Consider the following 27914-nt stretch of genomic DNA (forward strand, 5'->3'; position numbering starts at 1 on the left):
TTCAATGTGTTGTAGCTACATAGTTCTCATGTTAAACTGAATTTGATTGTTATAATTTATTGGCTGAAAGGTTCAATATAATGTATTAGTATACTGCCTCTAGGTCTATTTCATATCGTCTGCCATGTTTTTTTGTCAGTGTGAATTACTGGACCCACATAAATATGATGTATCATAAGTACTAAAAGTAGTGATTAAAATGTTCTCAGAAAAACATCACTGCCATAAGGGACTGTACATTTTCGACAGAAACATCTGCAAATGTGTATGATAGGTGAAACTAAAGTAACAAGTTGTTTCAATTCTATTGTGTTTATTTATTTATATATTTTTTAAAACGTAGTCCTATATGTACGTGAATTATGAGCGAGTGATAGTTTAAGCCCTCAGTACACATTTTTCCGATTACTTTAAATGCAGCATTAGTTTATGCCCCTGACGTCATGACGCTGTCACTGTTTGGTTTCCGCGCCGCTCCGAGTCGACATGGAAACAACAAGCAGCGACTTTAAACCCGACGAACCGCAGACGGATGGAGGGGTGGAAGCGGACAGGTCCATGTCAAGGTCTGACAGGTAAAAACACGACTAAAACAGATAAAATACATAAAGCATGACTGTCTGCGACACTGTGAGGGAGCACCGCAGTGATGACGGTTCACGTTAGCTCGACAGCTAACCCACGCACTGTGTTCGCGTGGCTGCAGTGAACAAAAGCGACAGATAAACAGACGAGGGAGAAACATAATAACGCTAAAATAACAACACGGGGGTTTTGGCTGAAATGTCAAACATGGGGCAGAGGTTCGGTTGCCGTGTAGCGACATCTGCTACCGTCTGGCGTCACTGTCGGTTAACGTTACAACGGTCGGGTCCATTTGTTGTGGAGTAAGTCCCACCAGACCTCAGTGAAAAAATGACGAATTATGCATAATATGTTGCTGGCAGGCGTTTATAAGTGGTAAAGCATTATTTTATTATTATTATTGTATGTTTCAATGTGTCCGGGTCATTTCGGCATAGCTAACTACCTCTAATATGGTTTGTGTAAACGTGTCCTAATGAAAGGGGATTAGTGATAGCAAAACCACTTTCATTGGGACTACTTATACAAAGGACTAAACATGACTTAAGTCTCAATAATAAATAAATTAATCAATAAATGTCTAAATAAATACATGCATAAAAAATAATGCATAAATATGTATAAAAGGCTTTACACTTATTTCTACATTTTTGTTCACCTACATTGAGGTATTAATTTATTTCTGTGTTTATATGTTAATGTGGTAGGAGTCTCCATTTATTCATGCAGCTATTTATTTATTCATTTATTTCTGTATTTCTGCATGTATGTGTGTGTGTGTGTATATATATATATATATATATATATATATATATATATATATATATATATATACACACATATACACATATAGTGTGTGTCTTTACACTGCAGGGAGTGTCTTTATTGTTGCAGGGACCTTTTTAATCATGAGATATCATACATCTTACATAGTCAAGAAAGCAGAAATCCTCATTATTACTTAAAGCACTTACCTAAATTGGTTAAGTTAAGTTAGATAAGCTTATTTTAACCTAACATTCATTTGACAGTTTCACCTAAAGCGCCTTTTGGGTTCTGTGTTCTTACTCAAGGATTTATTTGTTGTGTCTTTTATTAGACACAAAACTACACCCTGGTTTTCAAACTGTTCATAAAAGTTTTCATTTTATCTAAGTTATCCCTGAAGCACATTTTCTCCAGCAGACCTTTTATAATTTCTACACTCATGTTTCTGGATTTAACATTCAACTGTCATATTGAAAGATTTGATGTCACCGGATATTCTCCCAGTGCACACGAGTATGAGTTAATGAGATGATCTTGTCACAAAATGTCACAATTGCCAAGTGATGACAGCCTTACTCATGTGAACGGTGGCCCCACCCTATGCCATGCTGTGTCCAGGGCAGGGGTGTGATTTCCTGGGGAGGGTTGGCAAGTTCTTCCTTCCTCCCCCTCAACCACACCCACAGCAGAGACCTCACTGTGGAGAGTTCAGAGAGGGACACTAGTTTATAGACTCACTCTTATCTCTCTGCAGGACAGAAGAGTAACTGCAGCTCCACAAGTATAAAAAATAAAGTCTTTAAATAATCATATTTGTGCCGATTTTACGTTAGAGGTCTTGAGAAAGCCATTTTTCTGCTCATGTATAGCCTCATGACTTTGGTTAGCTATGCTTGATCAGAAAATCTTACAATTGGCTTTGTGGAGCCTGCAGATACTCAAGAACAAGTTAAATGCCTGTATTGGAGCGGCAGCATGGGGCCAACTATGAGCTTAAGAGGCATTTCTGATGGCAGCATATACACAGTAGAAAATTAAAATAGAGTGAACATGCAGGAAACAAGTCACAGGGACTAAATCAGAGCCATATCACATCCTTTCTGCAGTGTCAACAAATGTGTTTCTATTATTTAAGCTGACTTTTCATTTAAAGTATTGTCTGAGTTAGGATATTTTAGGATGGCTTTACATAAAAAATGTAAAAATGTAATTTATTTAATAATTGGGTATATAACTGAAGTACAAGTAAATGGGGAGCAAGAAGAAACGAGTGATCTTTGCCTCTGTTGTCTTCCTGTGTGTCACTCCAGTGGGAGTGGAGATGATTCCCTGGATGGCCTCCTAAACCGCGTCCCCCGGTGCCCTTTGACCCCGTCCTTATCACCACGAAAACGGACCACGAGCCAGTCTAAGACAGAGCCTCCACTGCTGAGAACGGACAAACGGACCATCTATACCGCCGGCAGACCACCGTGGTACAACGTCACTGGGACCACCTTCAAAGAGGCCTTCGTTATTGGTGAGAAAACCGGAAACTGTGTCTACTTCTGTAAGACTGTATGTCTCACAGGTGTCATTGGCGGCAAGGACTAAAATAAAAAGAATAAAAATTCTTAAATGGTACCAATAAAATTCAATTTCTTGTGATTTAAGCACCTGTGATCGTAGCTCTGCTCCCACAGGGGGAACCAAAGTCAGGAATTTTCCACTATACACATGGTGACTTTAGGAAACAGCAAAGTCATATACTAAATTAACCAGTTCTCCAGCAAAAAGGCTATAGCTATAGATCTATGTTATTTTCTCAGTCATAAAACTTGTGCAACTGCGGCGTTAGGTCAGATTTTCATTCTACGAAATTTCCTCCAAACTAGGGTTTAGTGACATGTTCAAATTTTCCAACCACCCACCGTCCACCTAGCAACTGCCAATTGACGATATTTGATGTGTGTAGCGGCCACGGCGACCCCTTCCACCCTCTGTCTGCATCGTGTGGTGAGTGCGGCAGTTTCCCCAAGCTCTCTTAGCGTTTTTAGTCTAATAGATAAATAAAAAAACTAACTCAAGGAAATATTCTCGCACTTATTTTGATTATTAAACAGAAAAATGTAACCGTACGCCTTCTGAATGTATGTTTCTCTCTTTCACCAAACTAAAGTTTATCTTAATTGCCTTGTTAACTCAAATAAAGCTCGTATTTCGTCAGCCTTCCCACTGTTCCAACAATCACAAACTCTGGTTAATCCTTAATTCACAGAGTAAGATGTGGAAACAACAGCAATTCCTGCCCCCAAAATAAACTACATGGTTGTTCATTATCCTGGCAGGAAACACAGTTGTAAACACTTTAAGAGCTGCAGCTAATCAGAATCAGGTTTACTGCCAAGTAATTTGCATTACAAGGAATTTGCTTGATTTGATGGTGCTTACATGGAAACAGACATAAACGTAAGCATAAAAATAAACCTAAGCATAAAAAACTATTAAGCCCCAGGATGAGGCGTGTGTGCGTGTGCGCGCGTGTGTGTGCGTGCGTGCGTGCGTGCGTGCGTGCGTGCGTGCGTGCGTGCGTGCGTGCGTGCGTGCGTGTGTGTGTGTGTGTGTGTGTGTGTGTGTGTGTGTGTGATATAACCAACCAGCTTTAAAGATCAGTGCAAGATAAGAGAGAGAGGGAAGGGAAAAACTGATAAAAACAATGAGGGTTGTAAAGGTTAAAATAAGTTTGAGGGTTGGTGGGGGCTATCAAACATAGACTATATAAAATACTGTAGTTGCTGCGTTTTTTCCATTAAGATGCCTTGATCCTGCGATTCTTGTGTGGTTTTGTCTTGCTTTTATACTGGAATATCCGCAGAAGTAAAACATGTCAGCAAAAGATAGAACACCTGCTCTGGATGAAGTCTGAAGCACATATGGAGAGAGGACAGATATACAGTATACAGTCCAGCAGGATTCATTTCTCCTCTGTTATTGTACATGAAGTGACGGTTTGTCTTTGTGGTAGCCTGGGTGTCCTGAACCTCCTCCACTGTGTTTTGATGGTTGGGTAAAAACAGGTTCACTGATGAATTGAATGTCTTTTTAACTCTTGGTGACCTGAAACTTGTGCAGCGTATGTTTTTGGTGTTTGTAGCAGAATGTAAATACACAGTGTTCCCATTGCAAAGATTAGAAGATAATAATAACACACTGCCCTCGGGACAAAACACTTTGGCAGACACACAACTGACTTCACTACTATAGCCCTGGTATAAAATGTGGACGTAGTCTCTGTGACGTCACTCGTAGGTCTCTGAAGAGCCAAAATGAGGCTCACTTTGGTTGTCCCTGCTGTCTTTGCAGTGCCTGACGTCACCTAAATCTCAGTTATTTTAAAAATGGGCAAATAGGTGGAGCCTGAAAGGAGCTGAGGCGAGCTGACGGCACTCACCTGTCGCTCAAAGCGGCCAGCCCTTAATTATACAGAACTTTAAGCCTTGATGTAATTTAAATGGGTGAGTTGTATAAATTTGACCCCCGTACAGTTGTCACGAATGGGGAAAATAGCTACAGAGACCAAACATGTTCGTTTCAGCTGTAAAGTTGGGCATTTAAGCACGGGGGTCTGTGGGGATTGACTCACTTTTGGAGCCAGCCTTAAGTGGTCGTTAAACGAGCTGCTGTTGTTGGTATTTCCATGTTGGCTTCATTTTTCAGCCCCTGAGGTTACCTCTTGATATCAAGATGAAAGATGGACGGATGAATGGGCAGAAAGAGGAGGGATAGGGGAGAAGGTGAGGACAGAATAACACTGAGGTGTCGTAGAAACCAGAGGTTGTATTTCTGCAGTCTGGTTTTATTGCTAATAGAAAAGGCAGCTTCCTGCTATAACAGGACTGGCGTCCCTGCTTGGTGACACAATTTGTCATGTAAGCGGAATCTATAGAAACACAGCAAATAGGATTTTTTTTTTTGCAAGTCAGAACCAGTATTACTGTAACCTGTCCGAGCTGTAATCAGACATAGAAATTCAGAGCTACTACAAGGTTTTTTCTCCAGTGTCCCAGGCAGCAGTTCAGACCTTGATGGGTCTTATCTGAGCAAATAATAGCAGGCCAGCACTTCACCGAGAGTTGTTTATATACCACCGAAGTAGCTCCGTAGGCTATTTCTGTTCACACACACACACACACACACACACACACACACACACACACACACACACACACACACACACACACACACACACACACACACACACACACACACACACACACACACACACACACACACACACACACACACACACACACACACACACACACACACACACACCAACAGTCGGGAGCAAATGCATCCTGTTTTTCACCTCCTTGCCAGCCAGCACGTGGTCCTGGCCTAGTTCCCAGGGTGGCTGTTGTGGTCTCTAACCGGGGAGGTCGAGGGAGGAAAAGGGGGCTCTAGACAAGAACTGATGCAAATATTTCTTTATTTTTTTCATATTTCTGACTCCAGTACAAAAGTGATTTTACACTGCCATTGATTTTACTGACTGTCACACTTGCTGTTTAGCCACAACACATACAAATAACTGCTAATCAGGGTTTTTTTCCCTTGTCTTATTGTATTTTAGCTTTTTTATATCGGCTCCAATTAGTAGATCAACAAAATTAATTAAAAATAACAGCTATACCATGTTTCCATCTTCTCCTATATAAGGTTTTGCTCCTTTTATGATTTTTCTGTTTTATAAAAAAAGTAACCTGAATATCTTTTGGTTTTGGGACTTTTTATGAGCATTTGAAGACGTAACTTTAGGTTTTGAGTAGGGCCCGACCGATGTGGGATTTTGGATACCGATTTTAGAGGGAAAATTCCACTGATTTAGTAGCTGATATAGTACATTTTTGAGCTTGAATGAAAATAGATATTTTCTTTGTGGATTGTCCAAATTAGAATGTGGAAAGGTGATCAAAAGGCTGCTTTATTTGACAAAAAACGTTATGAAAGAATATTTAACCTTAGTATACATACAAATTCTAAAAAATGAACACGAAATAAAAAAAGAATGTATGACTATGTGACATCTGTAAAAGCTGTTTTAGCTTGAGTTTAAAATGATCCCATGCATGGAGAACAAACGATTCAGCCTGTAAGTAGTCCAGCGTGCGTGTGTGCGTGTTTGTGAGTGCTTGCGTGTGTGCGTGAAGTGACTCCACTCCTCTTGTGCGACTGCAGTGCTGCAGCAGGAATGCAGCGACTGACAGCTGCAGGTATACGGTGCTCATGTAGAAGCTCTTTCTGCTATAAGAGCAGTCAGTCACGTTCTGTAGGAGCCCGAGCTACTACATTATCTCTGACAGAATCAACCTGCAGCCCTTAATCTGGACTGTCTATCCAAATTTGTGTGAATGCTCTGCTGGCAGTGTGGGGACTAAGAACAGGCTCACTAACACGCCCACACAACCACACATTGTAGCACTGTGTGATCAATTTCATTCATATGAGATTTAACTGTATTGTCATTGACAAATATTTTTGACAGATTGTAATTTTGATGCTTCAGCAATATTGTTTTTGAAACTTTCCTGCGTTAAACTCTTTAAATTGAATTGAACATTAATATACAGAATGTAGAATAAACGGTTAGGGGTTTATGTGCTTCAAATTGTGTTTCCTGCAAAGGGAAATGGGATAAATCTTGACAACATGAGCATACATAAAAGGTTTATAGGGTATAATTTTAATAACTCTAGAGCCCTATATTAGCTTATAGCATGTATATCTGTATTGGCTTGTATGTGCCGATAACACTTTGCTGATTATAAACTCCAAGATCAGTTTACTAATTGTTATTAGTTGTACTTTAGCCTGTTAAAAAATATGTTTTCTGTTGCTCTGGTTGAGCTCTCTTATGTCTGGGTTAATAACCCCAATTATGTCATCACAGTTTTATTTGCTTTTGCGAGGACACAACACATTTCAAATGAGGAAATCCCTTGTTTAAAATGGGGGGGGGGGGGTGTCAAGTTTGAATGTGGTTATTGAGAGGCAAAAGAGTCGAATGGAAAACACACCATCATGTAGGGCTGCAGCTTTTTCATTATCGATGAATCTGCCAATTATTTTCTCATTCATCAACTATCCCCTTGGTCTAGAGAGATGAAGATCTTTTTTTAGACCAATGGCATTATTGATTCTGCTTATTGGTCCGATTCTTTATCGATTCCCTTATTGATTCCTGATTAATTTCCTGTGTGGAAAAAAGGCTTTCAGCATCAATGACTCGTTTATTATTTCTGAGTCTGAACACATTGTCGATGAAATTAAGAAGTATTTCTTCAGCTTTCTTTCTTATTTTGCTTTTCATGTTTTTTAAAGAACAAATCTGCTAAACTTCTTGCGTGGCACGAATATTACTATAATCCCAATCTTTGGGCCGTTTGATGTCAGTGTTTCGAAGTGTGCAACAGAAAAACATGCCGGCAATAGGAATTCCCTAAGATGCTCATCACAGTTTCCTAAAACCCAAGGGGATGTTTTCAGATAATATATATTGTCCGACAAACAGTCCAAATCCCAAAAATATTCAGTTTACTATCACATAAGACAAAGAAAAGCAGTAAATCTTCACAGTTGAGAAGCTGGTACGAGATACATTTTGTCGATTCTGCTTTACGAATCACTTAAACAAACTTGTTTTGGGGTCCTGAATCACTGCTCTACATGGTTACACAATAAAGGTGATAATATGAATATTTTGATGTTAAAAATACAAACTAAAGAATATTAGAATAGAATAGAATAGAATAGACTTTATTGATCCCACAGCGGGGAAATTCACGTGAGCAGTAGCTTACAACACAGACACAGACAACACAGACCCTTAGTTTACATAAGGTAAACAAAGATAATTAAAAATAAAATAGAAGATAAAAATAAAAAATAAGAATAGAAAATATACTATATACAATATACAACAATTTACACTATGTGTCATAAATATGAAGTGGAAAAACTACAGTGGATGGAAATACTAAGTACAGATGTTACAAATATGCATTACAAAAGTGGACGAGTATTGCAGTATGCTTCTAGAATGACAAATATGTGGATTTATTTCTGTAGTAGTTTAAATATGTAGGTAACACTGTTGTGGTGCTTTGTGTGTTTTTTCTCCCAAAGGTTTGTGTGGAGGAAGTGCTTCTGGTAAAACCACGGTAGCCAATAAGATCATTGAAGCGCTGGACGTTCCCTGGGTGGTTCTGCTCTCCATGGACTCTTTCTATAAGGTATAAATATCCCGTTAATAGCACAAGGCTGAGGGGAAACCAGGGGGAGGAGGCGCCTGTAGCAACAGGATCTTTACTGTACGTGTGGCAGCAGATGGACACCACTGCCTTATCGGTACAGGTTAACAGGCGTGGTAGTGTTTTTAGCTTAGATAGACCAGTCCTCATTGTTCTTGGGGGAATTAGCTGGAAGTGGTGCAATGCAGTCACAGTGTAGTTTATGTAGAGTGAGCACTACGCCTGGATCGGTTTAAAAAAATATTTCTTTAAAAAGCTACATTCAGCAAGCGGTCATAATGTTACGTAGGAGGCAATATGGCTTTGTGTGTGTGCTCAGAATAATGTGGCATTTAACGCACCAGGCATAATTTAGTTTTTAATGAAAACTCCTCTTGGAAATAATGGGAGTATTAGCTATAAAAGTGACACATTTTCTTTTTAAATAACTTGTGTGCAGTGGTTCTTATTCATGATGTGAAAAGTGATTTATGTGTGTTTCAAAAATAGCTTATAAGTTTCTCAAAGAGAGAACAGCCCACTTGCTGCCCCAAAGCAGTCAACCTAGGAGAAACAGTGTAGTGTAAGAGCTTTGATTAATTGTATTTTAGCAGTAGTTTATTACATCAATTTAGTAATATTCCAGATTATTTGCTCAGCATTTTAAGCCCAATGATTAATAAGCTTTTGATTTTTAGAACAATACCCTGTCAGTGTAGATTAAATATTCCACTGACGTAAAATCAAACCGCCTCTTTCCTTCCTTGTAGGTCATGAATGCTGATTTCAGCATCATAAGTAAAAGCTCCTGACCGATTACCCATTAACCATAGTCGTTCATATCAATTATACCTCCTCGGCCTCTCTCTCCTCTGAGACCCGAGGGTCGATTGTTTGCTTTATTCACAGAATCCTACACAGCCCATTAAGTGTGTGTGTTGTTGTTGTTGTAGTCTTAATCAATTCAACACTAGTGGGTAAACAAGTAGGGAGGGGTCATTTTTAATTAAAGAAAAATGCCACTTTGATGTTTTACAGTGTTGGATTATGTCAATTTCTGATGTTCTGTACTTAAATAATGGTCACTAGCAGGAACTTTGTGCTTAAATTAAATCTATCCCTATGCATTATGTATATTTACAATAATATGTAGATATCTAGTGATGTGATAGAGAGAAATGGAACATGGCACCTTTTATTCAGGGTGCAGAAAACCTTATGATATGTATTATTAATCAATAACTAAACAGATTATATGTATAAAATGATAAGATGAATATCTCTAGTGCAGTAACTTGTTACTGTTATTGATCCTTGCTGTTGTTGTGTTTGTGTGTCAGGTGTTGAATAAAGAAGAGCAGGAGCTCGCAGCCAAAAACGAGTACAACTTTGACCACCCTGACGCCTTCGACTTTGAGCTGCTGGTCACCGTCCTCAGGAAGCTGAAGAAAGGGAAAAGCATCAAAGTCCCCGTCTACGACTTCACATCTCACTGCAGACGCAAAGAATGGGTAAGAAACTGTCCGCTGTGATTCGTTTCTTATTAATAAACACTGTTTAAACTATGGATACAACTGAAAATACGTGTATATGTATTTGCAGATTATTATGTTTAACAGTAACTGAGACTAGATAAATATCCCAGAAGTTACAGTTCACCTCACCCATATAAATGTCACTCAATTCTAACTCTTTAAGCAGCATAAGCATCTCTTAGTTGCTTATTGATGTATTTGTTTTAACTCACACACAAGTCAGATGCCAAACCAGAGCCTCTTTCATTTATGCACTGCAAACCTGAACATATCGAGACATTACCCGGCACAGCTTGAGACATTTGTGAGAACGCAAATGTCTGAATTAGTTGGATGAGATATAAAACGGACTTCACCCTGCCAGCTCCGATTAAGACCGTGAACATGTGCAGAGAATTCACAGCGAGCGAGTGGGGGTGGTGATGACGTTTCTATCGTGCAGCTCGTGCAAAACTGGACTACACAAAGAACAACAAACAAAGACTTGTGACTGAAGAGACAACGAGGTTCAGGAACTTCTGAATAATGTGGATCAGTGTTTCCCAAAGCCCAAGACGACGTCCTCAAATGTCTTGTTTTGTCCACGACTCAAAAGCTATTCAGTTTACTGTCACAGAGGAGAAAAGAAACCAGAAAATATTTACATTGAACCGTTTGAACTCTGCAATAGAATCGGTCTGCCAGTGCCTACGTTGGTATTTGTGCTCTTTGTGATGTAATTTATTGGAATATCTTCAAATGCTTCATATCCCTAAAATCTGTACAACCTCAGCTAAAAGGTTATGTACCTTTTAGCTAAAAACAAAAAGCAGAAATGTTTTTCAGCAATTGTTTTGGAACAAACACAAAACATATTGATGCATAATGTTTTTAAATTTGAAAATTTGAACTATAAACATTTATTAGTTTCAGACATGATCATTTTTATGAGCAGAGGATAAAAAGGCGTTTTGATGATTTTATCTGCAATTGCACCGTACGTCACGTAACGTGATGCCGTCATCATGAACGTTCAGCGTGGTCACAGGAGAGATTATTGTAGATCATTTTATACATGATCATGTAAAAAACGAAGGGTAAAGAAGCTGAAATTAGGGAATTGTTTCTTAAAAAATTACTCGAACTGATTAAACGATTGTCAAAATAGTCTGGGATTAATTTAATAGATGACAACTAATCGTTTAATCTTTGCAGCTCTAAAACTTTCATCAAACATTGCGACGTCCCACTTCACTTCAGTTTGTAGAGGATAATCTAATGTCACCAAAATAAAAGCATGGATATTTCTTTTCCTTTAGTTACAGTTGCAGTTAAAAATACACCCCCAGGGAGGTAATACTCGTTTGAGCTGATGCCAATTGAGATCCATGCTAATTAGCTAATTATTAAGGATTTAGTGTAAGAGGACATTAACCCCAAAGCATTGTGAAGAATCAGTCTGGCAGTTAAGCACTCCAACATCTCCTCTCTATTTCTTTGCGATGTAATTTCATGGCTGAAAGGCACAATACCACACGGGAAATCGCCCATCATGACTAGTGACTCTGAAATCCTTTTCTGTACGTTTTTGTACTGCGGTGTGAATGTTATTAAGCCTCAGGCCCCCGAGGGAGCAGAGGGACTGCCAGGGTTTCAGGCTTTACACAGTGTGTTTTTCTAACACTTATATGGATGAAGGAGAGGTCACAGTTGAGTTTTCTTGCTGCTTTTTCTCTGGTAAAACTAGAGGTCACCTTCTCTCTATCTTTTTCTTCTTGCGCTCTTTCAGGAACTCGCACTTAAATATGTTAAAGACCCACTAAATCATCCTTTGGTAAAGAACAGGGAAATGAACAAATCGATAAACACTCATCTGTTTCTTTAGAGTTCACTTTCTGCTTTTCGCGCACATCCTTGCCTGAACGCTCTCAGCCCCCCCCCCCCTCTCTTTCTTTCTCTTTCTAAAAAAATCAATACCGAAGTGTCCAGTCCATTGACTTCAGCATGCAGCTGGTCAGCGGAAGGTAATAGGATTGTGACATACTCAGCACCATTTTGTCTTTGATTGAGACAGTGATTAATTTTTCTCTCTCTCTCTCTCACACACACACACACACACATACACGCACACACGCACACATGCATGCGCTCCCCCTGGTAGTAAAGCAGGTTAACGATGAGGTTTATCAGATAACTGTGAAGAACGTGAACATGTGTTGAGGCTGTGCTTGTGTGTCTCTGCAGCCATGTTCAGCTGGTGCACTGATATATCTGTAATGGATCTTTAAGCTGATTTATAAAACAAAATGCACCCTTCCTTACAACAAAGAAATTCAATGGGGTCTAGGGTTGAGTGATATGTTAAACATTTTCAATTCAATATTATTTATAGTGCCAAATAATAACAAAAGTTATGTGAAGACACTTTCCATGTAGAATAGGTCTAGACCACACTGATTCATTTATTATATGCAGCGACCCAACAAAAGCAAGTGGCATGCAACAATCTTACACACAGTGGCAATGAAAAAAAAGTGTTGTTTAATTTGTTCCTCTTGACAGAAAACAGTGTATGGGGCCAACGTTGTCATCTTTGAGGGCATCCTGGCGTTTGCCAACAAGGAGCTGCTGAAAGTAAGAATCACTCTTTGTCTTCTTTTTTTAACTTCTACTGCTGAACGGTTTCACACATCAAGTACCTGAGATTCTTTAAATACCTTTAACCTTTATTGACACAAGCAGACTTCTCAGATGAAGCCATGTGTTTGATTTTTCGGATGCTACCAAAACACTTTTTTTGGTTTTCTTCATCCTCTGTTCCAGTCCTGAGAGCCAGACCTGATTAATGGATCTGTCAGTTCAGGCACAACCAGCAGGCTGAATAATATGAACTAAATCATCGGATTCTGAGGAGGGACATTAAATCAGCTAATATATCTGTGAGGAAATATTCCATATGTACGGTGACAGTGGGGATGATGTTGACTTTGTCAAAATTAAATATCAGTCAGTGATCTTCTCGGATCGTTACTATGGGGATGACATATCATGTCTGAATTTTTTGTTTTCCAATAAACGCCAATATGAAAACCTTTTTTTCCCAACATATAATCCAGATAATGCCATATAGTTCTTTTTTTTTTATTTTGTATTATTATTTATTTTAATAGTAAACAATTGACTGATACTGATCATGCAGTACTATTTAACTATTTATTGTATTTTGTTATTATTCTTTATTTAAATGTTAAGCAGTTATGCTGATACTAAAGATGTTTAGTTATTTATTTTTATTTTTATATAGTCTTTATTCTTTTCGTGTTCATTTCTAGAATTGGTTCCACAATCCACACAGAAAAGGTCTATTTTCATTCCAAATTTCACTGTATCTGTAATCTGTGAATATCTCCCGTCTAAAATTGATATTGGTCTCAAAAATCCCAATATTGTGTTGGTCCTAATGTATTTCTTTATTTTTATACATAAATATATTTTATTATTATTATTTATTGTGTGTGCGTGTGCGCGCGACAGAGACCTGGACCATGCTGATAAGGCTCGCCTCCTCCTCCCCTGAGACCCGGCTCTGTATTTGATCTCCCTCTGATTCAGTTAAGAACAGCTGTTGTCCGCTGTGATTTATCGTCTTTTGTGTCCATTCGTGTAATTGAAGTCAATTATCGCTGCTTCACATCTGATATTCTAATGAAGAGGCGTGCTCTGAGAAACTGAGACGCTGCGTGCAGACACACACATGGGGCGTGGACAATATGATGTGGCTTTATAGAAGATAAGAACGATGTGTCAACCATTAATACCAGTGTGGTGTTTCCCTTTATTACCTTGTGTTGTTATCAGATCATTGCAGAATCTACTGCAGACAATATTGTGTCTACAGTTTTTTACGTATTTTAAGGGATGCCAGAATATCCTCACTTTTAGACCCAAATATTGGATCCTACAATTCCCACAATGCAACTCATCATAGCATCTTTTCTTTAGTTCCTGCCTGGAAACATCATTTGTCTTTTGTCACACCCTCATAATCCTGTTGGTGATGATTTAAAATCTTTAGAATTTTCCCCTTAATTTAGTGGAATAAATGCTAAAAGAAAGCGTTCCCATCTGTTTAAGGAAACAGTCGGTGTAAAAATCCATTTACACTATCCGTCCCTTTTAATCAGCCAAATTAATTTCATCACATCTTTTTTGTCTTTTTAACACCGTCCTGCATCAGATGTTGAACAGCTACTCCCATCTTTTTTAAGACATTTTATTCCTTTTTATGCGTTTTTTCATTCTCTTTCCTTGTTTTATTTTATAATTTACTCAATAATTTTAGCAACTTCTACTACTGGTTACTCGTCACTTTAGTTACTTTATTTTTAATTATTCAATTGTTTTGTCTTCTCTTAAATTATTATTTTATATTTCAATGCTATAAACACTGTTTTTCTTGTGTGCCACCGTTTTAATTTAGGCATGTTTTATTTTTAATGCTCTTAATGTTTGTCTGCTACACTTGTATCTGTACTTGTAATGTGCAGCACTATGAGCTGCATTTTACATGAAAGATGCGCTACAAATAAAGTTTATATTATTATTATTAATATTTCAGTGCTTCGTTTCCCAAAATCGATTAATGGTGCGTTCAGGTGATCCTGATTTTCTCTTGGGAAATATTATGTAACCACGTTATATTTACCTGGTATTTGTGTGCAGGTGCATCAGTCAATAGTTAAGTCTTTACTTGAACCAGACACATGAAAAAGCCAATAATACGCACATTTTTTGCATTGTACTCTTGCATGTTGACAGAATTTTGGTACTAATTATATAAATATAAAGAGCAGGTAGATCAACGGGAAATCTAAGAAATCCGTACAATAGTGTTGCCATTCACTCAAAGACATTGTTTTTAGACAAGCTTTCATCGTACCTGCTTTATTTTAGTTGATTAGGGAATTTTTTTAAGGTTGTCTGTATAGCATTCATTTACAAACACTGGATTGTTAAATTGTTTACTTTATTCCTTGAAAGAAAATCCTTGTCAGATGAAGGAATGGATAAAAAAGTTTTTTTTAAAGCTTCAACGATAACTGTAGCAGATTAGAAACTGATCTACGGCCGCAGCTCTACTCTGTAACCTCTGGGACTCCTCAGTCACCTCCCCCTTCTCACAGGCTGACAGCCGTGCTTATCCAGCAACACGTCGGTCAGTTTGTCAGATTTACAGCAGACAGACTTCACTGGCTTGTTGTGAAACTGAGTAATTCCTCTCCCTCCGCTGTCCTCCTCTTCTAAATCACTCACAAACTTCTTCATTACATCAGTAGTTCTTACGGTGAGAACGGATGTCGCCCTCTTTTGTAGTTTCTCTTCTGTTGTGACTCTGGCTCATTGATTTTTTCTGTTTTTTGCTGAGTTGAGGTTCAGTTTAACGGAGCCGACTTTCTCTTTTTAAGGTGACAGTGATAACCCACGGCTCCTCCCACGCGTTTGATTTCTTCGACACCTCCTGACCCCAACGCCACATCTCAGCTGTTAAAATGTCAAATGGTGGAAACAACTCAAAATAGTTTTTCCACTGTGACTTTTAGTGTGCAACAAAGCAGCACAGTCTTTGGCTTTTTTTTGGCAGTTTTCTGTTGTATTCTGCCTGCCATCTGTTTTGCCCTCCTTTAATACCTTTATACTGTGTTTTTACACAGCACTCTAAGTATACTAGAGTTCAGAGATTTAACAGTCAGTCATAAACATTGGTGGCAATTCAGCTTCTCACATCTGCTTTTGTTTTGTTTTTTTCTCTTTTCTATGATTGTGAATTTCTTTGCATTTTGGGAAGTTTGTTGGATAAAAAAGCTATTTCAATTATGTCATCTGGCACAGTGGGAAGCTATAATAGTCATTCTTAGACTAAATATTAGCAAATATGAATATTGGTTTAACAGTTAATCCAGAAAGTAAAATAATAATAAAATAATAACATATAAATAAAATAATTCTGATAGTTCAAGACTATTTCAAATTAAATATCCAGATATTTCTTATTATTCTGTAGTTTGACAGCCAAAAAAAGTCAAACAAATACAATACAAATTCAACACTAATCACTAATCAATTAAAAAATAGATACAATTGCAGAAGATGCTGTCATAAGCCTTTTTTGAGATCTTCTCTGTTTTATTTCATATTCCTTTGTCTCATTTACACAGACATGTATGTACAAAATATGCTTTACCGTGTGGTTATTTCATATAGAATATTTATTTATTTATGTATTTATTTATTTATGGCATTACCAGAAAACATATGTAACGTTATCGAGATATGAAATGACCGTCTAGCCCTACTCTGAATGTGTTTGCCGCCAGTAAGTAAGACAAAAACGCAGTCACCTATTAATTAGACTAATTTCTCTCCCTTCCTGTGTGTCAGCTGCTGGACATGAAGGTGTTTGTGGACACAGACTCTGACATCCGCCTGATACGGAGGCTGAAGAGGGACATTTCACATCGTGGACGAAACATCAGCGGCATCATCAAACAATACAATAAGTTTGTAAAGCCGGCGTTCGAACAGTACATCGAGCCCACGGTGCAGTCCGCTGACATCGTGGTGCCCAGAGGTCAGTGGGAAGTTGGGTCATTCAGTACATTTATAACAGTACTACGTTTCAATATGTCTAGGTTTGGTTTAAACGTTATTTTTTAAATTCTTGTCCTTTGTGTCTCATTTACAGGAGGAGAAAACTTTGTAGCACTGGATTTGATTGTTCAGCATGTTCATAGTCAGCTGGAGAAGGTAAAGGTTTCTAGACTTGTTTCTTTTTGTATGTTTGTTTGTTTTTACTGATTCAGCTGAACATATGGTTTATCTTGGTTGTGTCCACCCTTATACATTGTAAAGGTTTTTCTTTAAAGATGATTTTTTGGGCAGAATTTCAATACTTTATTTTATAGGACAGACCAGAAATGGCGTGATAGAGAGAAGGGGAGACATGCAGCGAACTGCCTCAAGGACCTTCAGCCTCTTTACATGGGGCGACTGCTCTAACCACCAGAGGTGTTTTTTTTGGTAGAAGTGCTGCCTCAACTGCATGTTGTGCTGATGAGTATCACTGTCGCTGCTGTGACGGAAGAGAATTTAAAAACAACAACGATAGGCCTACACCACAGTGTAGCCTATCATTGTTGGTTAGCGCTGTCGCCTCACAGCAAGAAGGTTCCAAGTTCGCAAGTAGGTGTGAATGGTTGTCTGTCTCTGTTATAGACACCCTGCGATAGACTGGCGTCCTGTCCAGGGTGTACCCCGCCTCACGCCCTATGCAAGCTGGGATAGGCTCCAGCCCCCCGCGACTCCGACAGGGACAAGCGGTTGAAGATGAATGAATGAATGAACCATAACTTAAAATGACACACACTAGGGCTCCATAATGATCAAAATAATAATAATAATGATAATCTGCTGCTGATGGGGCCTGGCCGATATGGGATTTTTGAGAGATAATATGGTATTTTTTTACCTTATAATACTGGTTTGACTAGTAGTATACACAAGAAATGAATGCGGCATCTGGTCAGTTCGGAGTGGTCTGAACATTTTATTAAAGCTCACGCTGTCTCTGAACACTTCCCCCCTCTGCTGGTTGAACAGGCTAAATGACACACAGGGTTTTGCTGTCTCCTGCAGGTGAAAAAAACATTTGGGTTTCACTGTCTGCTTTACTTCCTGTCTCATTAGGCTCAAAATTTAGGACAGTAAGCTGTAGTTATAATTAAAAACTATGAGAATACACTAAAATCAAACTAATGATTTAATCAATGACATCCCTCACCTGGTCTCTTTATCCTCCTTTACCCCCAGTGAACAGACAGAGATCCAGGCGCCTGAGATTAATGAGCACATAAAGCCAGGAGAGGTGTCCTCCATCTTTCCTCACCTCACTGTTCTGTCAGCCGGCTTTATCACCTGTACAAAACTATGACCTGTTCCACCTTCGACATATTCATTCATGGCCACTAATAGAACGCATAAAACATCTTTTCACACTCACATTCACCTGCAGTCCCTCACATGGATAAGGATTAGCATGATACTGTCCTGGTTGTGATATAATGTCAGCAACAAAGGTATGACAAACTGGTGATTGACTGACTGTAACATCTCAACATCTGCTCCATGGATTGGCACAAAATTTTAAGTGGATAAATTATAATAACATTAGTGATCCCTTAACATCATCCAGCGCCATCATCAGGTCAAAACGTACAATTTTCCAATACTTGTTTTATCACCTGCAAAACTAATGACATTCCCATCAGCCTCAACTGTACTTTGTGTTTAGTGCAACATGGTACAGGCAAATTAAGTTGTCAGCACTCACTTCTAAATACACACAACTTAATTTGTCTGTTGTGTGATTTTTGGGTCCGCACCCATTTTACCCCAAAGACTACTGAGCCTAGCATGCAGGTCAGAGCACCACCTCACAGAGCTGCTAGCATGGTTGGATATCTCATAGTTGTTTTATGAAACAATTACAAGACACAATTACAAGACCCACTTAGGGATGTCCAGATTAACCGATTTTGCCATAACCACATCATGGTTTCATAACTGTAAGATTCGTAGAAGCTATGGCATCTGTGATGTCCTGATTCCCGCATTGTTCCCCCGTGTAAACCAATCTCTCGATTAATGTAAAGCTGTAAAGCACGACATTCCGGTCTTATGTCCAACAAAAGAGAGCCTTAAATCTGCAGCGTGGTAGAATTGTAGATATCTCCAAAATAAGCAGGGAGTTGTTGTAGAAGATGGATACCCAGTTTGCAAAGTTTGCCGTCTAAAAGGTACAACACTATGAATTTGTTCTAACATCTTGTAGATTATCATGGCTAACACGGGAACCGCCCATTCATTTTTTTCGTATTTGCCGTTTATCGGGTGCTACGAATGTCTGTCAAATGTGTCTGTACTACCTAGCTCATAGCCAATCATATCAATCATACCAGATGACGTAGGTAGAGCGAAAGAAAATCGGCCCATTTAATCCTCCAGGCTGACGAGCAGGACATCGTGAAATCGCGCACAAGGCAGCATGGGTATACCCAGGCTACATGGAGATAATCATCAACCCCTTTAAACTCAAGTCAAGGTGAATTAAAAAAAACGTACCAATCTATTGGGGGACATGTAGTAGTTACCTGGATGTAACTCCAGTTCTATGAGGACGTGCTAAACCCTCTGTTTTCAATATAAGTTAGGCTGACATATCAAAAGAATGCTTATTTGTCTTCCCTTCCATTGTATCCAGTAATACATCTCCTGCTTTAATCATCGTGAAATGGTGATATTTCCTCTGACAATAATCACAATATCAAAATCTCATATTGTGACATCCCTAATCCCGCTGACGATATGCTCCTATCGTCCAGCACTGCATTCATATTTATATAGGGATGTCATTCATACGACATTTTAACAAACATTTATTTAGCTTTGGATGTTTGGCTTTATTTTGTAGGTTTTATGTTGCAGATTGGCTTATCTCATGTTTATTTTTCTTGTCTCACACGTGCGTGCACGACTCCCCCTTGCCTGGCTGAATGCTGTGTAACCATTCCAGCGTGAGATCACTGTGAGGTACGACTGTTGCTTTTTATTATTACTACATCTTCTCCCCTCTCTAATTACTCTCCCTCTTTGCTTTCACTTTATTTTCCACCACACAAAGACAAATGAATAATCCTCTTGTCCAGTAATTGATCAATTAGTCAATCTTTCTGGCTAACCTGTGCCCAGAAAGGCTCTCGCTGTGGTTTGAATGTATTGTCGTTGCAGAGATTGATCACCTCTGTCCCTTCTACAATAGTTTTTCTCCCTCTGTGATCGGTGTATTTCAATGGAAATACTCAATCTTGTTTTGAAGTCACATTATCTTTCTTTCTTTTTAGGTGTTTATCCATGAGAGAAAATATATCATCTAACATATACATCAAGAAAACCCTGTTTAGTATCTTTCAGCTCATTGTTCTCTTCGCTCTCATCAGCTTATTTAAAAAACAAAACAAAAAAAAAAACGTTCTTATAAACCTATTGTACACTACCTGCCAAATACAAAACAGCATACAGACAAAGTCAAACTAGAAGGAGTTCACATCGGGTTGTTAATATGCGGGAAGCTCTCAGTGGTAAAGGGTGATTTATGTGTATTTTCACCTTCTAAAGTATCCTGCTTGGAGTGTGAATGAATTGAGTCGCCTGACATGAACCCACTTATAAGACAGACTGAATTGCTGCTGCTCAGCCCTGAACTAGAAAGTCTCTCTTCAGCGTTGAACAGCAGTGATGTAGTGGAGCTGTTTCACTGCTCTAACGCTGTTCTTTCTCTTCTCCTTTTATATTTTTGTCCCTTCTTGTCCTTGTTTTGTACATTTTTCTTCCTGTTTCCTTTAACCACTCTTTCTTCCTTTCCTACGTTGCTATATCTCCTCAAATGAATATCTGTCATCTTCAGAGGAAGCTGCGCTGGGATATGTGAGGCTCTCCTTGTGCATCCTCTTTTAGTGTCATAGTTTGATGCACTCTAGCCTTTTTAACTTGTCAAAAGCATAATGAACTTTAACAAAACCCTTCATGCTTGCTTGTTTGCTCTATTTGATGCCTTTCATGTCCCTCTAAAGTTGTTTTGGAAAGCACTAAACTCATTTTTAATCATGGGTGTTAAAGCAGCAGCATGCTATATTTCTTTTAGTGTAGGGACTGAGCATGCAGCGAACATATTTCAGCTGTGAAATGAATGTAAAAATAGCCTTCTTCCATTGTAAGCATGAGTTTTTGAAAGTGTATTTGCTAATTTTCAGATTTGACTAAGACGGAATCTTAAAATATCTGCTTTATTTAACATTTCTATTATTCATTAAGAAACTATAGATTATTTTACGGATGACATTACTTGAATTAATTTATTCAATGTAGAAACCTTGCAGGTCCTTGGGAAGAACGACTTCCCAACATGAGGAGTTAATTCACTGAACACGCTAAAGCCAGGATGATATTTGATTCAAAAATGTTTAGCTGTAGTGAAGTCCTAGTGCACTGCTACTGTCTGTCACTTTATCGTTCCTGCCCATCCGTCACAGTCTTTTTGTCTGATCTCCGCAGATCTGCTCTGGCCTCGGCTCACCAGGGTCAGCCTTTACCCAAAACCCTCAGCGTGATGGAGAGCACGCCGCAGGTCCGCGGCATGCACACCATCATCAGGTCAGAACACACACTCACGCCTCACAAGCTTAAAGAACACATTACTCCAGTTGTAGCTGCTTTGCACTGGCTTCCTGTAACGTTTAGCATTGAATTTAAGGTCCTTTTACTGACATACAAAACAATTAATGGGTAAAGTGCTGAACTTCAATTCTATAATCTATTTTTAATCCTTACTCTCTTTATTGTATTATCAAGTGGCTCTTATTCATGTGAAGATGTATTTGATGTACTTTTATTCTAATTATTCAAGTCTATGCTATTTTCTTATCTGTGGGTTTTATCTTTTATCTTATCCTCATATTTTGGCACATATATTACTGTTTTATGTTCATTCTGTGTCTTTTGTACGTGAAGCACTTGGTGCATTTCATTTCTTTGTTGTAAAGCACTTTGGGCTGCATTTCATGTATGAAAGGTGCTGTACAAAAAAAGTTGAATATTATAATTATATTAAAATTGCTTAAAACAGTCTGATAATAGTTGAATATTTTTCATTCCTAAAGAGTTTTGCAGTGATGTAGTGTTGAATACAAAGAGACAGATTGAAGCAGCTGAGGTTTAGATGGTCTGTGCTCCTGACCTCTGCTGTGTGTTTGTGTAGGAACAAGGAGACTAACAGAGATGAGTTTATCTTCTACTCCAAGAGATTAATGAGGCTCCTGATAGAACATGCCCTCTCCTTCCTGCCTCTCAAGGTGAGGTTTTTGTTTTTGTGTTTGTGTGGGGATTATTAACTGACTTGCTGCTTCCATTTTACAGTTGAATCCTGTTGGAATATAAATAAAGTACAGTATCTATTCTACGCTCTCAATTGCTACATGTTTCTTGTGCTGCATTTTGGCAGGCAAATTTGTGACAAAATGGTTTTCATTTTTCCTCTCCAGCCAGTGTCTGTGGAGACGCCTCAGGGTGGCATCTATGACGGCAAGAGGCTGAGCGGTAAAAGAGTAAGTGTGCTTTTATTTTTCTCTTCACCTGGTTGTTATTAAGGTACGGTTAAATTATCTTTGTGGTCACCAAGCTCAAGTCCACGTTTAGTTTTTAGCATCTCGGCACTAAAGTGTGGTACAAATAAAGTTTTCGGTGTGAAGTGGACATTTTACCGTTTCTTCACAGTATTATCATAGCTAGCATGATGTTGCATGATGATGCAATGTTCTCAGCTGGCGAGTCTCTCTCCACTCATTTCCTGTCTGCAACTTCCCTGTCCAATAAAAGCAAAAACTGCCACACAAAAAACACTTTAGAACATTTAAAATATCATAAGTAAGGCCCGAAATGTCCCCAGAAGTAGCTGCACACTGCCTGAGTATATTTAACAGTCCAAATGACGCAGTGAATGTAATGAAGTTTGGTGGAGACTTCGCTGGCTCAGAGCTGACAGGAGAATGTTTGATGTGTTGAGAAATGTGTGGCTCACAATGAATGTTTTAGGTCTTTAATGATCCTCACGTTGTCCTTTTTTTAGTATCCTCAGATACAAATTAGCTGCATATAAACAATAAATAATACCTGCACATTCTTTTCAATTCTTTCTGTGTGTTTCTAGATCACAGGCGTTTCTATCCTGAGAGCAGGAGAGACGATGGAGCAGGCTCTGATGGCCGTGTGTAAAGACATCCGACTGGGGAAGATCCTCATCCAGACCAACCATGACACCGGTGAACCAGAGGTATGTGAGACTCACAATGTTTTAGCTGTAGTTTAATAAGCGCGTTAACGGCTTTCAGAATTCAGTAACGAGAGTCAAAATTCTACAGCTAGCCTGTCATCCCTGTTGCATTGTAGATTTAGAGATGAGGCACATCTTGACAGTTTTAAGCAGATTTCTTTTGTGCGTGCAGAAAGGATTAAGCTAACGAGGTGGTAGCCTTACCGAAGAAAACTGTGCAATGGCAGCAAATAGCAAGGCTCAAGATGAATAATAATATATAATGATAAACTTTATTTAAAGTAAAGTTACAAAGTGCCTTACAATGTGGCAAATGCAATCAGACATGTTAATAAAGAAATTAAATAGAGTATAATACTCACCACTGATATAAGTACTGTATATAATCTGGATGAGTTTCCTGTGTTTCCTCTTTGTTTCTAACTGTGTTTTTTTACCGCTTGTTCAACTTCATCATGCAGCGTTTGCTTTACATCATGCTTGATGTGTTTTTATGTTTTATTAACACATTGTTTCAAAAAAAAGTAAAGAGAAATAAAATACATGTAAAGTCTATGGGTTTCTTAACCTTAAAGAGAAGAAAATGTGTATAAATAAAACAAAAAATAGCGATGCAAAATAATGTGTTGTATCTGGATTGTGATGTTTATGCATCCGATATGGATTCTGCATCTCAACACTGACCTCGCACACTTTTTTTGTTTCTCTTTTTCCTCCTTCAGCATTAAATACTGTGACAATAACTGACAAATTAGATAGATTTTTCTTGGAGTGATTTGATGAGTGTTAGCTTTTAACTAAAAACCATTAAATACAGGTGCTGAATGTCAGAATATTTGCACATATTTTAATGTTATGGACTGTCTCGTTTCCTTCTAGCTTCACTACCTCCGTCTGCCCAAAGACATTACTGAAGACTACGTCATCCTGATGGACAGCACCGTGTCCACCGGAGCTGCTGCTCTCATGGCTGTCCGAGTGCTGCTAGTAGGTCGAGGGCTGTCATTTGAATGTCATACTGTGAATTGAGATATTAGATTCATGATAGAATAAAGCTTCTCATTTAGTACATAAACTAATGTTGGCCTCCACCTCTTTCCCCGGAGATACTCAACGTTTTCAGTTATCTTTAATGTGCACTCTCTTCCCCTCATTTTCCTCTGAAGGACCATGATGTAGCGGAGGATAAGATCTTCCTGTTGTCCCTGCTAATGGCAGAGATGGGAGTCCACTCGGTGGCCTACGCCTTCCCTAAAGTCCGCATCATAACCACCGCCGTGGACAAGGAGGTCAACGACCAGTTCCACATCATACCAGGAATCGGTGAGGAGGTTTCTTTTTTTTCTGAATTTGTAGCATGCAAGAAGCTGTTTCTCACAAGTTACTTTACCTTCGTTCGTCATCTGGGAGATTTGCGTGCCACTTTTCCAGTTACATACAAGAAGACATAAAACAAATGCATGGACAAAAATCTACATTAGCATTGAGAGCAAGTTCTCGTTTGCAAGGACGCCCTGATTACAGTACATACAAAATATAAGCACAGAAAAGTTACAGCACACATCAACAGAATAAACTACAAAACGACCAAAGACATCAATATAAGGGACAACAACAATTCTAAGAAAACACATGCATTCACACTAATGTATGTCAGTCAGAAGCAACAAATCGTCTGGTACAGTGTAAAAGTGACCTATAGGTAAGAAGACATGTAAGTTACACAGGTAGTTTTCTAAGAAGTGCTTTGTGAATAGATAAGATACAGTGCTGTTCTCTTCTCGCTGCTAACAACTTTAATAAAGGTTTTAAATAAGCCAGAGTGCTACCCTTATCTCTTCCTCTCTGTACTCTTGGATTTTTACCATATCATTTATTTTTTTAGTACCTGTATATCCACTTGCATTGCCTGGGGATGTAATAACAATGCATTTAAAAAAATAAATTAAAAAAAAGGCTTCAATCGATCTGCAACACAAGTTGCAATTGAGACTATGTGAAAAGTAGTTAGAATGCAAGCAGAGAAGTTAGTTAAAAGTAATGTGTAAATGCTTAAAAAGTAGCTAAAAGTAATAAACATACAGTTGAAATAGTTAGCAAAATAAAATACACTGCCACAATTAAGTTTTAATAAACTAAGACAAAACAACAAAACACAAGCTCTTAGCTGCAGGTTTGTGTAACAGCTGGTTATTTCCTGCTCCAGCACAGTCGCTCAGTCCCCCCCATCTCTTTTCTTTCTCTGTTAAGTGAAGTTGCCTTCAAGTGCAGTCGGAGTTGTTGAAATCATAATGATCGGACAGAAAACAATATCCTAATGACCACCTCTCTACCACAGTTTGTTTTTTTGCATCCGGCTTGAGTCTGCAGGCTCAAAGACTAAAAGCCTCCTCTGTCTCTCTCTCACTTCACCTGCTTTTTTCTTTTCTTTCATTCTTTTGCTTTATGTCCAAAGGTAATTTTGGAGATCGTTACTTTGGCACCGATGCTCCGTCAGACTGGTGTGAAAGCGATGAAGGGATGGACTTCTGAAGAGGGAACCTATCATCAGAGATGTGGAGGGTTGTTACAGAAGCACTTAGAGCCTTGAAAACAGTGAAAAGACTCTCCTTCATCCCTGGCTGTTCTCATCTGCTTCATCGACATCCTCCAGGGAATCCTGTTACGAACCGCTTTTCTATTCAGATAAGTAGAAGGGAGTTCACTGTTAGGTCAGTGAGAGCTAAGTGGAGATTTCCCTCTGTGCCAGGCAGCATTCAGTATCCAAGTTTACAGAGCATTTAAAGGGGTCTACGTGTTACCTGTCCTGCAAGATGCTTGTTGGCTTGATTCATTATTCCACTGCAATCTCAAAAAAGGTGTGCAGCAATTTCTGCCAACTTAGCTACATATTGAGAAAAATGCTTGATTATGATGCAAATAATGTTGCTAGTAATGTGGGTTTTTTTTTGTTGCCGAAGCTTCGGAGTTGATGTTTGAATTCCCGTACTGTACAGTTTTACTGGAAGAGCCTTAGAAATCCTCAAGTTTCTCTGAGGATTTTGCACAGTGAGTCTCTTTGCCTTCAAATATTGTAAATAAGTCATTGTTAAAAGTTAGCTGGGAAGATTTGGCTAGAGGCTCTGCTCAGTTTTAAATCCCTACGTTTAACCGCTGTTCTAAAAAGATGTACTTCAGAGTGTTCGATCGATCAGTCGTTACGCTACTACACGCCTAATAACAATTATATAGTAATCAAATCATCTTTTTGCACAAAGACCTGACAAACATAAAAGGACGCCTCATCTTTTAAGACAAGTCTCAAACACAGATGGATGTCTAGGGGAGGATATGCATCACGTCAACTTAGCAGTTTACTGTGATTTTTTAGCTTTGAGCTTTTTAGTTATTAGTTATTCGTGTGTTGCAGCTTTACTCTGCGGATAAAGCTCCAGCTCTCTGTACTGTAAAAGCATATCTCAGGCAACTTTCACTGAAAGGGACAACAAGGATTCATACTTGAAAAAAAGACTGACTGATAATTTAAGGGGAAACTTCCAAATATGGTTTGTTAGTTACTACGGCAATAACACAGAGCTGTTGAACGTACGCATTTCCACCGCGCTCAGAAAGAGCCACTTTCTTTTAAGTACATTTTTTTCTATGAGTTAAAAGACATTGAACGTCATCACTACATTAAAAGTAACAATATGTCATTTAGTATTAAAGATGATATTTAGTATGATAAGGAAAAATGCCACAACGTTTGTTCTGATTCGTCTTGCTTCGTCTGTTACGGACGTACTTTGGGAAAGTATTAACAGTACAACTTTGAACAGTTTAGAGCACATGACAGATCACTCTTTTACCATTCGTCAGTCAGCATTTGTGAGAAATTCGGAAAAATTTGCTTCCATTGTGTTGATTATTACACTGCATATGTGTGATATTTCTTTGATTATTCAACTTATGAGTTCATACACTAAACAAACGTATGAACGCAACACTTGAGTTTTTGCTCCAATTTTTCATGAAATCAAAGATGTGGGATTTTTTTTCTGTGTTCACAAACGGCCTCTTTCTCTCAAATTCTGTTCACAAAATTCACAAAAATCTGTGTACGGGAGCACTTCTCTTCATCAAGGTGCTGATTAAACTGCATGATTGTTGCACAGATGTAGCCTTTCCTTCAGCCCGGCCTAAAACACACATTTAAACAAATTTGTGAACAGAATTTGAGAGAAATAGTACAAAGAAAAAGTCTCAGACTTTCATTTCAGTTCAGGAAACACTGGAGCAAAAAGAAAACTGCTGCATTTATATTTTTGTTCCGTGTAGATGCCAAATACATGATTGTGCTTCTTGTGGTTTCTTATCATACTATATTTAGTCATTGAGTACATACCATTTTGTTTTTTCCCAAAATATAATGAAATACACAGGAAAAAAGTGTAGTGCCATGTGTCTCAAGACTAAATATAGTGTAAGAAAATCTCACTTTTCAGCCAAACGGTTGGTTTAAAAATGTCTGAGCCAAAATAACACTTCCACCAAAGGAAATTCAACATTTCAGTTGCTTGTTAAACTTAGTAAAACTAAATTAGCGTTACTATCACTGTTCACATGTCAGCTGATAATCAAACTTGCAGTTCCGTCTTAACTTAAGATATAGGTTTCTGAAATACGGCCCCATGACTCCAGGTGTTGATGCTCGTGGCCAAATGTCAAGATTTAAAAAGTACAACTACAGCACTTGTGTTCCTGTCAGATAGGTTCAGACTCAAATATAAAGTATTAGCATTTCATGTGTGAACTGCTCATGTTTTAAAGGTTTTTATGGCTGTCAAACGGAAACTTGAC

General features: G+C 38.5%; 1 protein-coding gene across 1 annotated transcript; it reads left to right on the forward strand.

Moving 5' to 3' along the window:
* Nucleotides 1–473: 473 nt before the first annotated feature.
* Nucleotides 474–27452, forward strand: LOC310961667 (uridine-cytidine kinase-like 1). The gene is made up of 15 exons (XM_083933830.1): nucleotides 474–575; nucleotides 2664–2872; nucleotides 8518–8624; nucleotides 9962–10132; nucleotides 12698–12769; nucleotides 16574–16763; nucleotides 16878–16939; nucleotides 19764–19780; nucleotides 21302–21400; nucleotides 22005–22098; nucleotides 22288–22350; nucleotides 22953–23075; nucleotides 23955–24062; nucleotides 24242–24398; nucleotides 25531–27452. The coding sequence occupies exons 1-15, from the start codon at nucleotides 487–489 to the stop codon at nucleotides 25605–25607; spliced, it is 1638 nt and encodes a 545-aa protein (XP_083789956.1). The 5' UTR covers nucleotides 474–486; the 3' UTR covers nucleotides 25608–27452.
* The last annotated feature ends 462 nt before the right edge of the window (nucleotides 27453–27914 follow it).

This window comes from Echiichthys vipera (genome assembly GCF_963691815.1).
Source record: "Echiichthys vipera genome assembly, chromosome: 19".
NCBI classification, from domain to species: Eukaryota; Metazoa; Chordata; class Actinopteri; order Perciformes; family Trachinidae; genus Echiichthys; species Echiichthys vipera.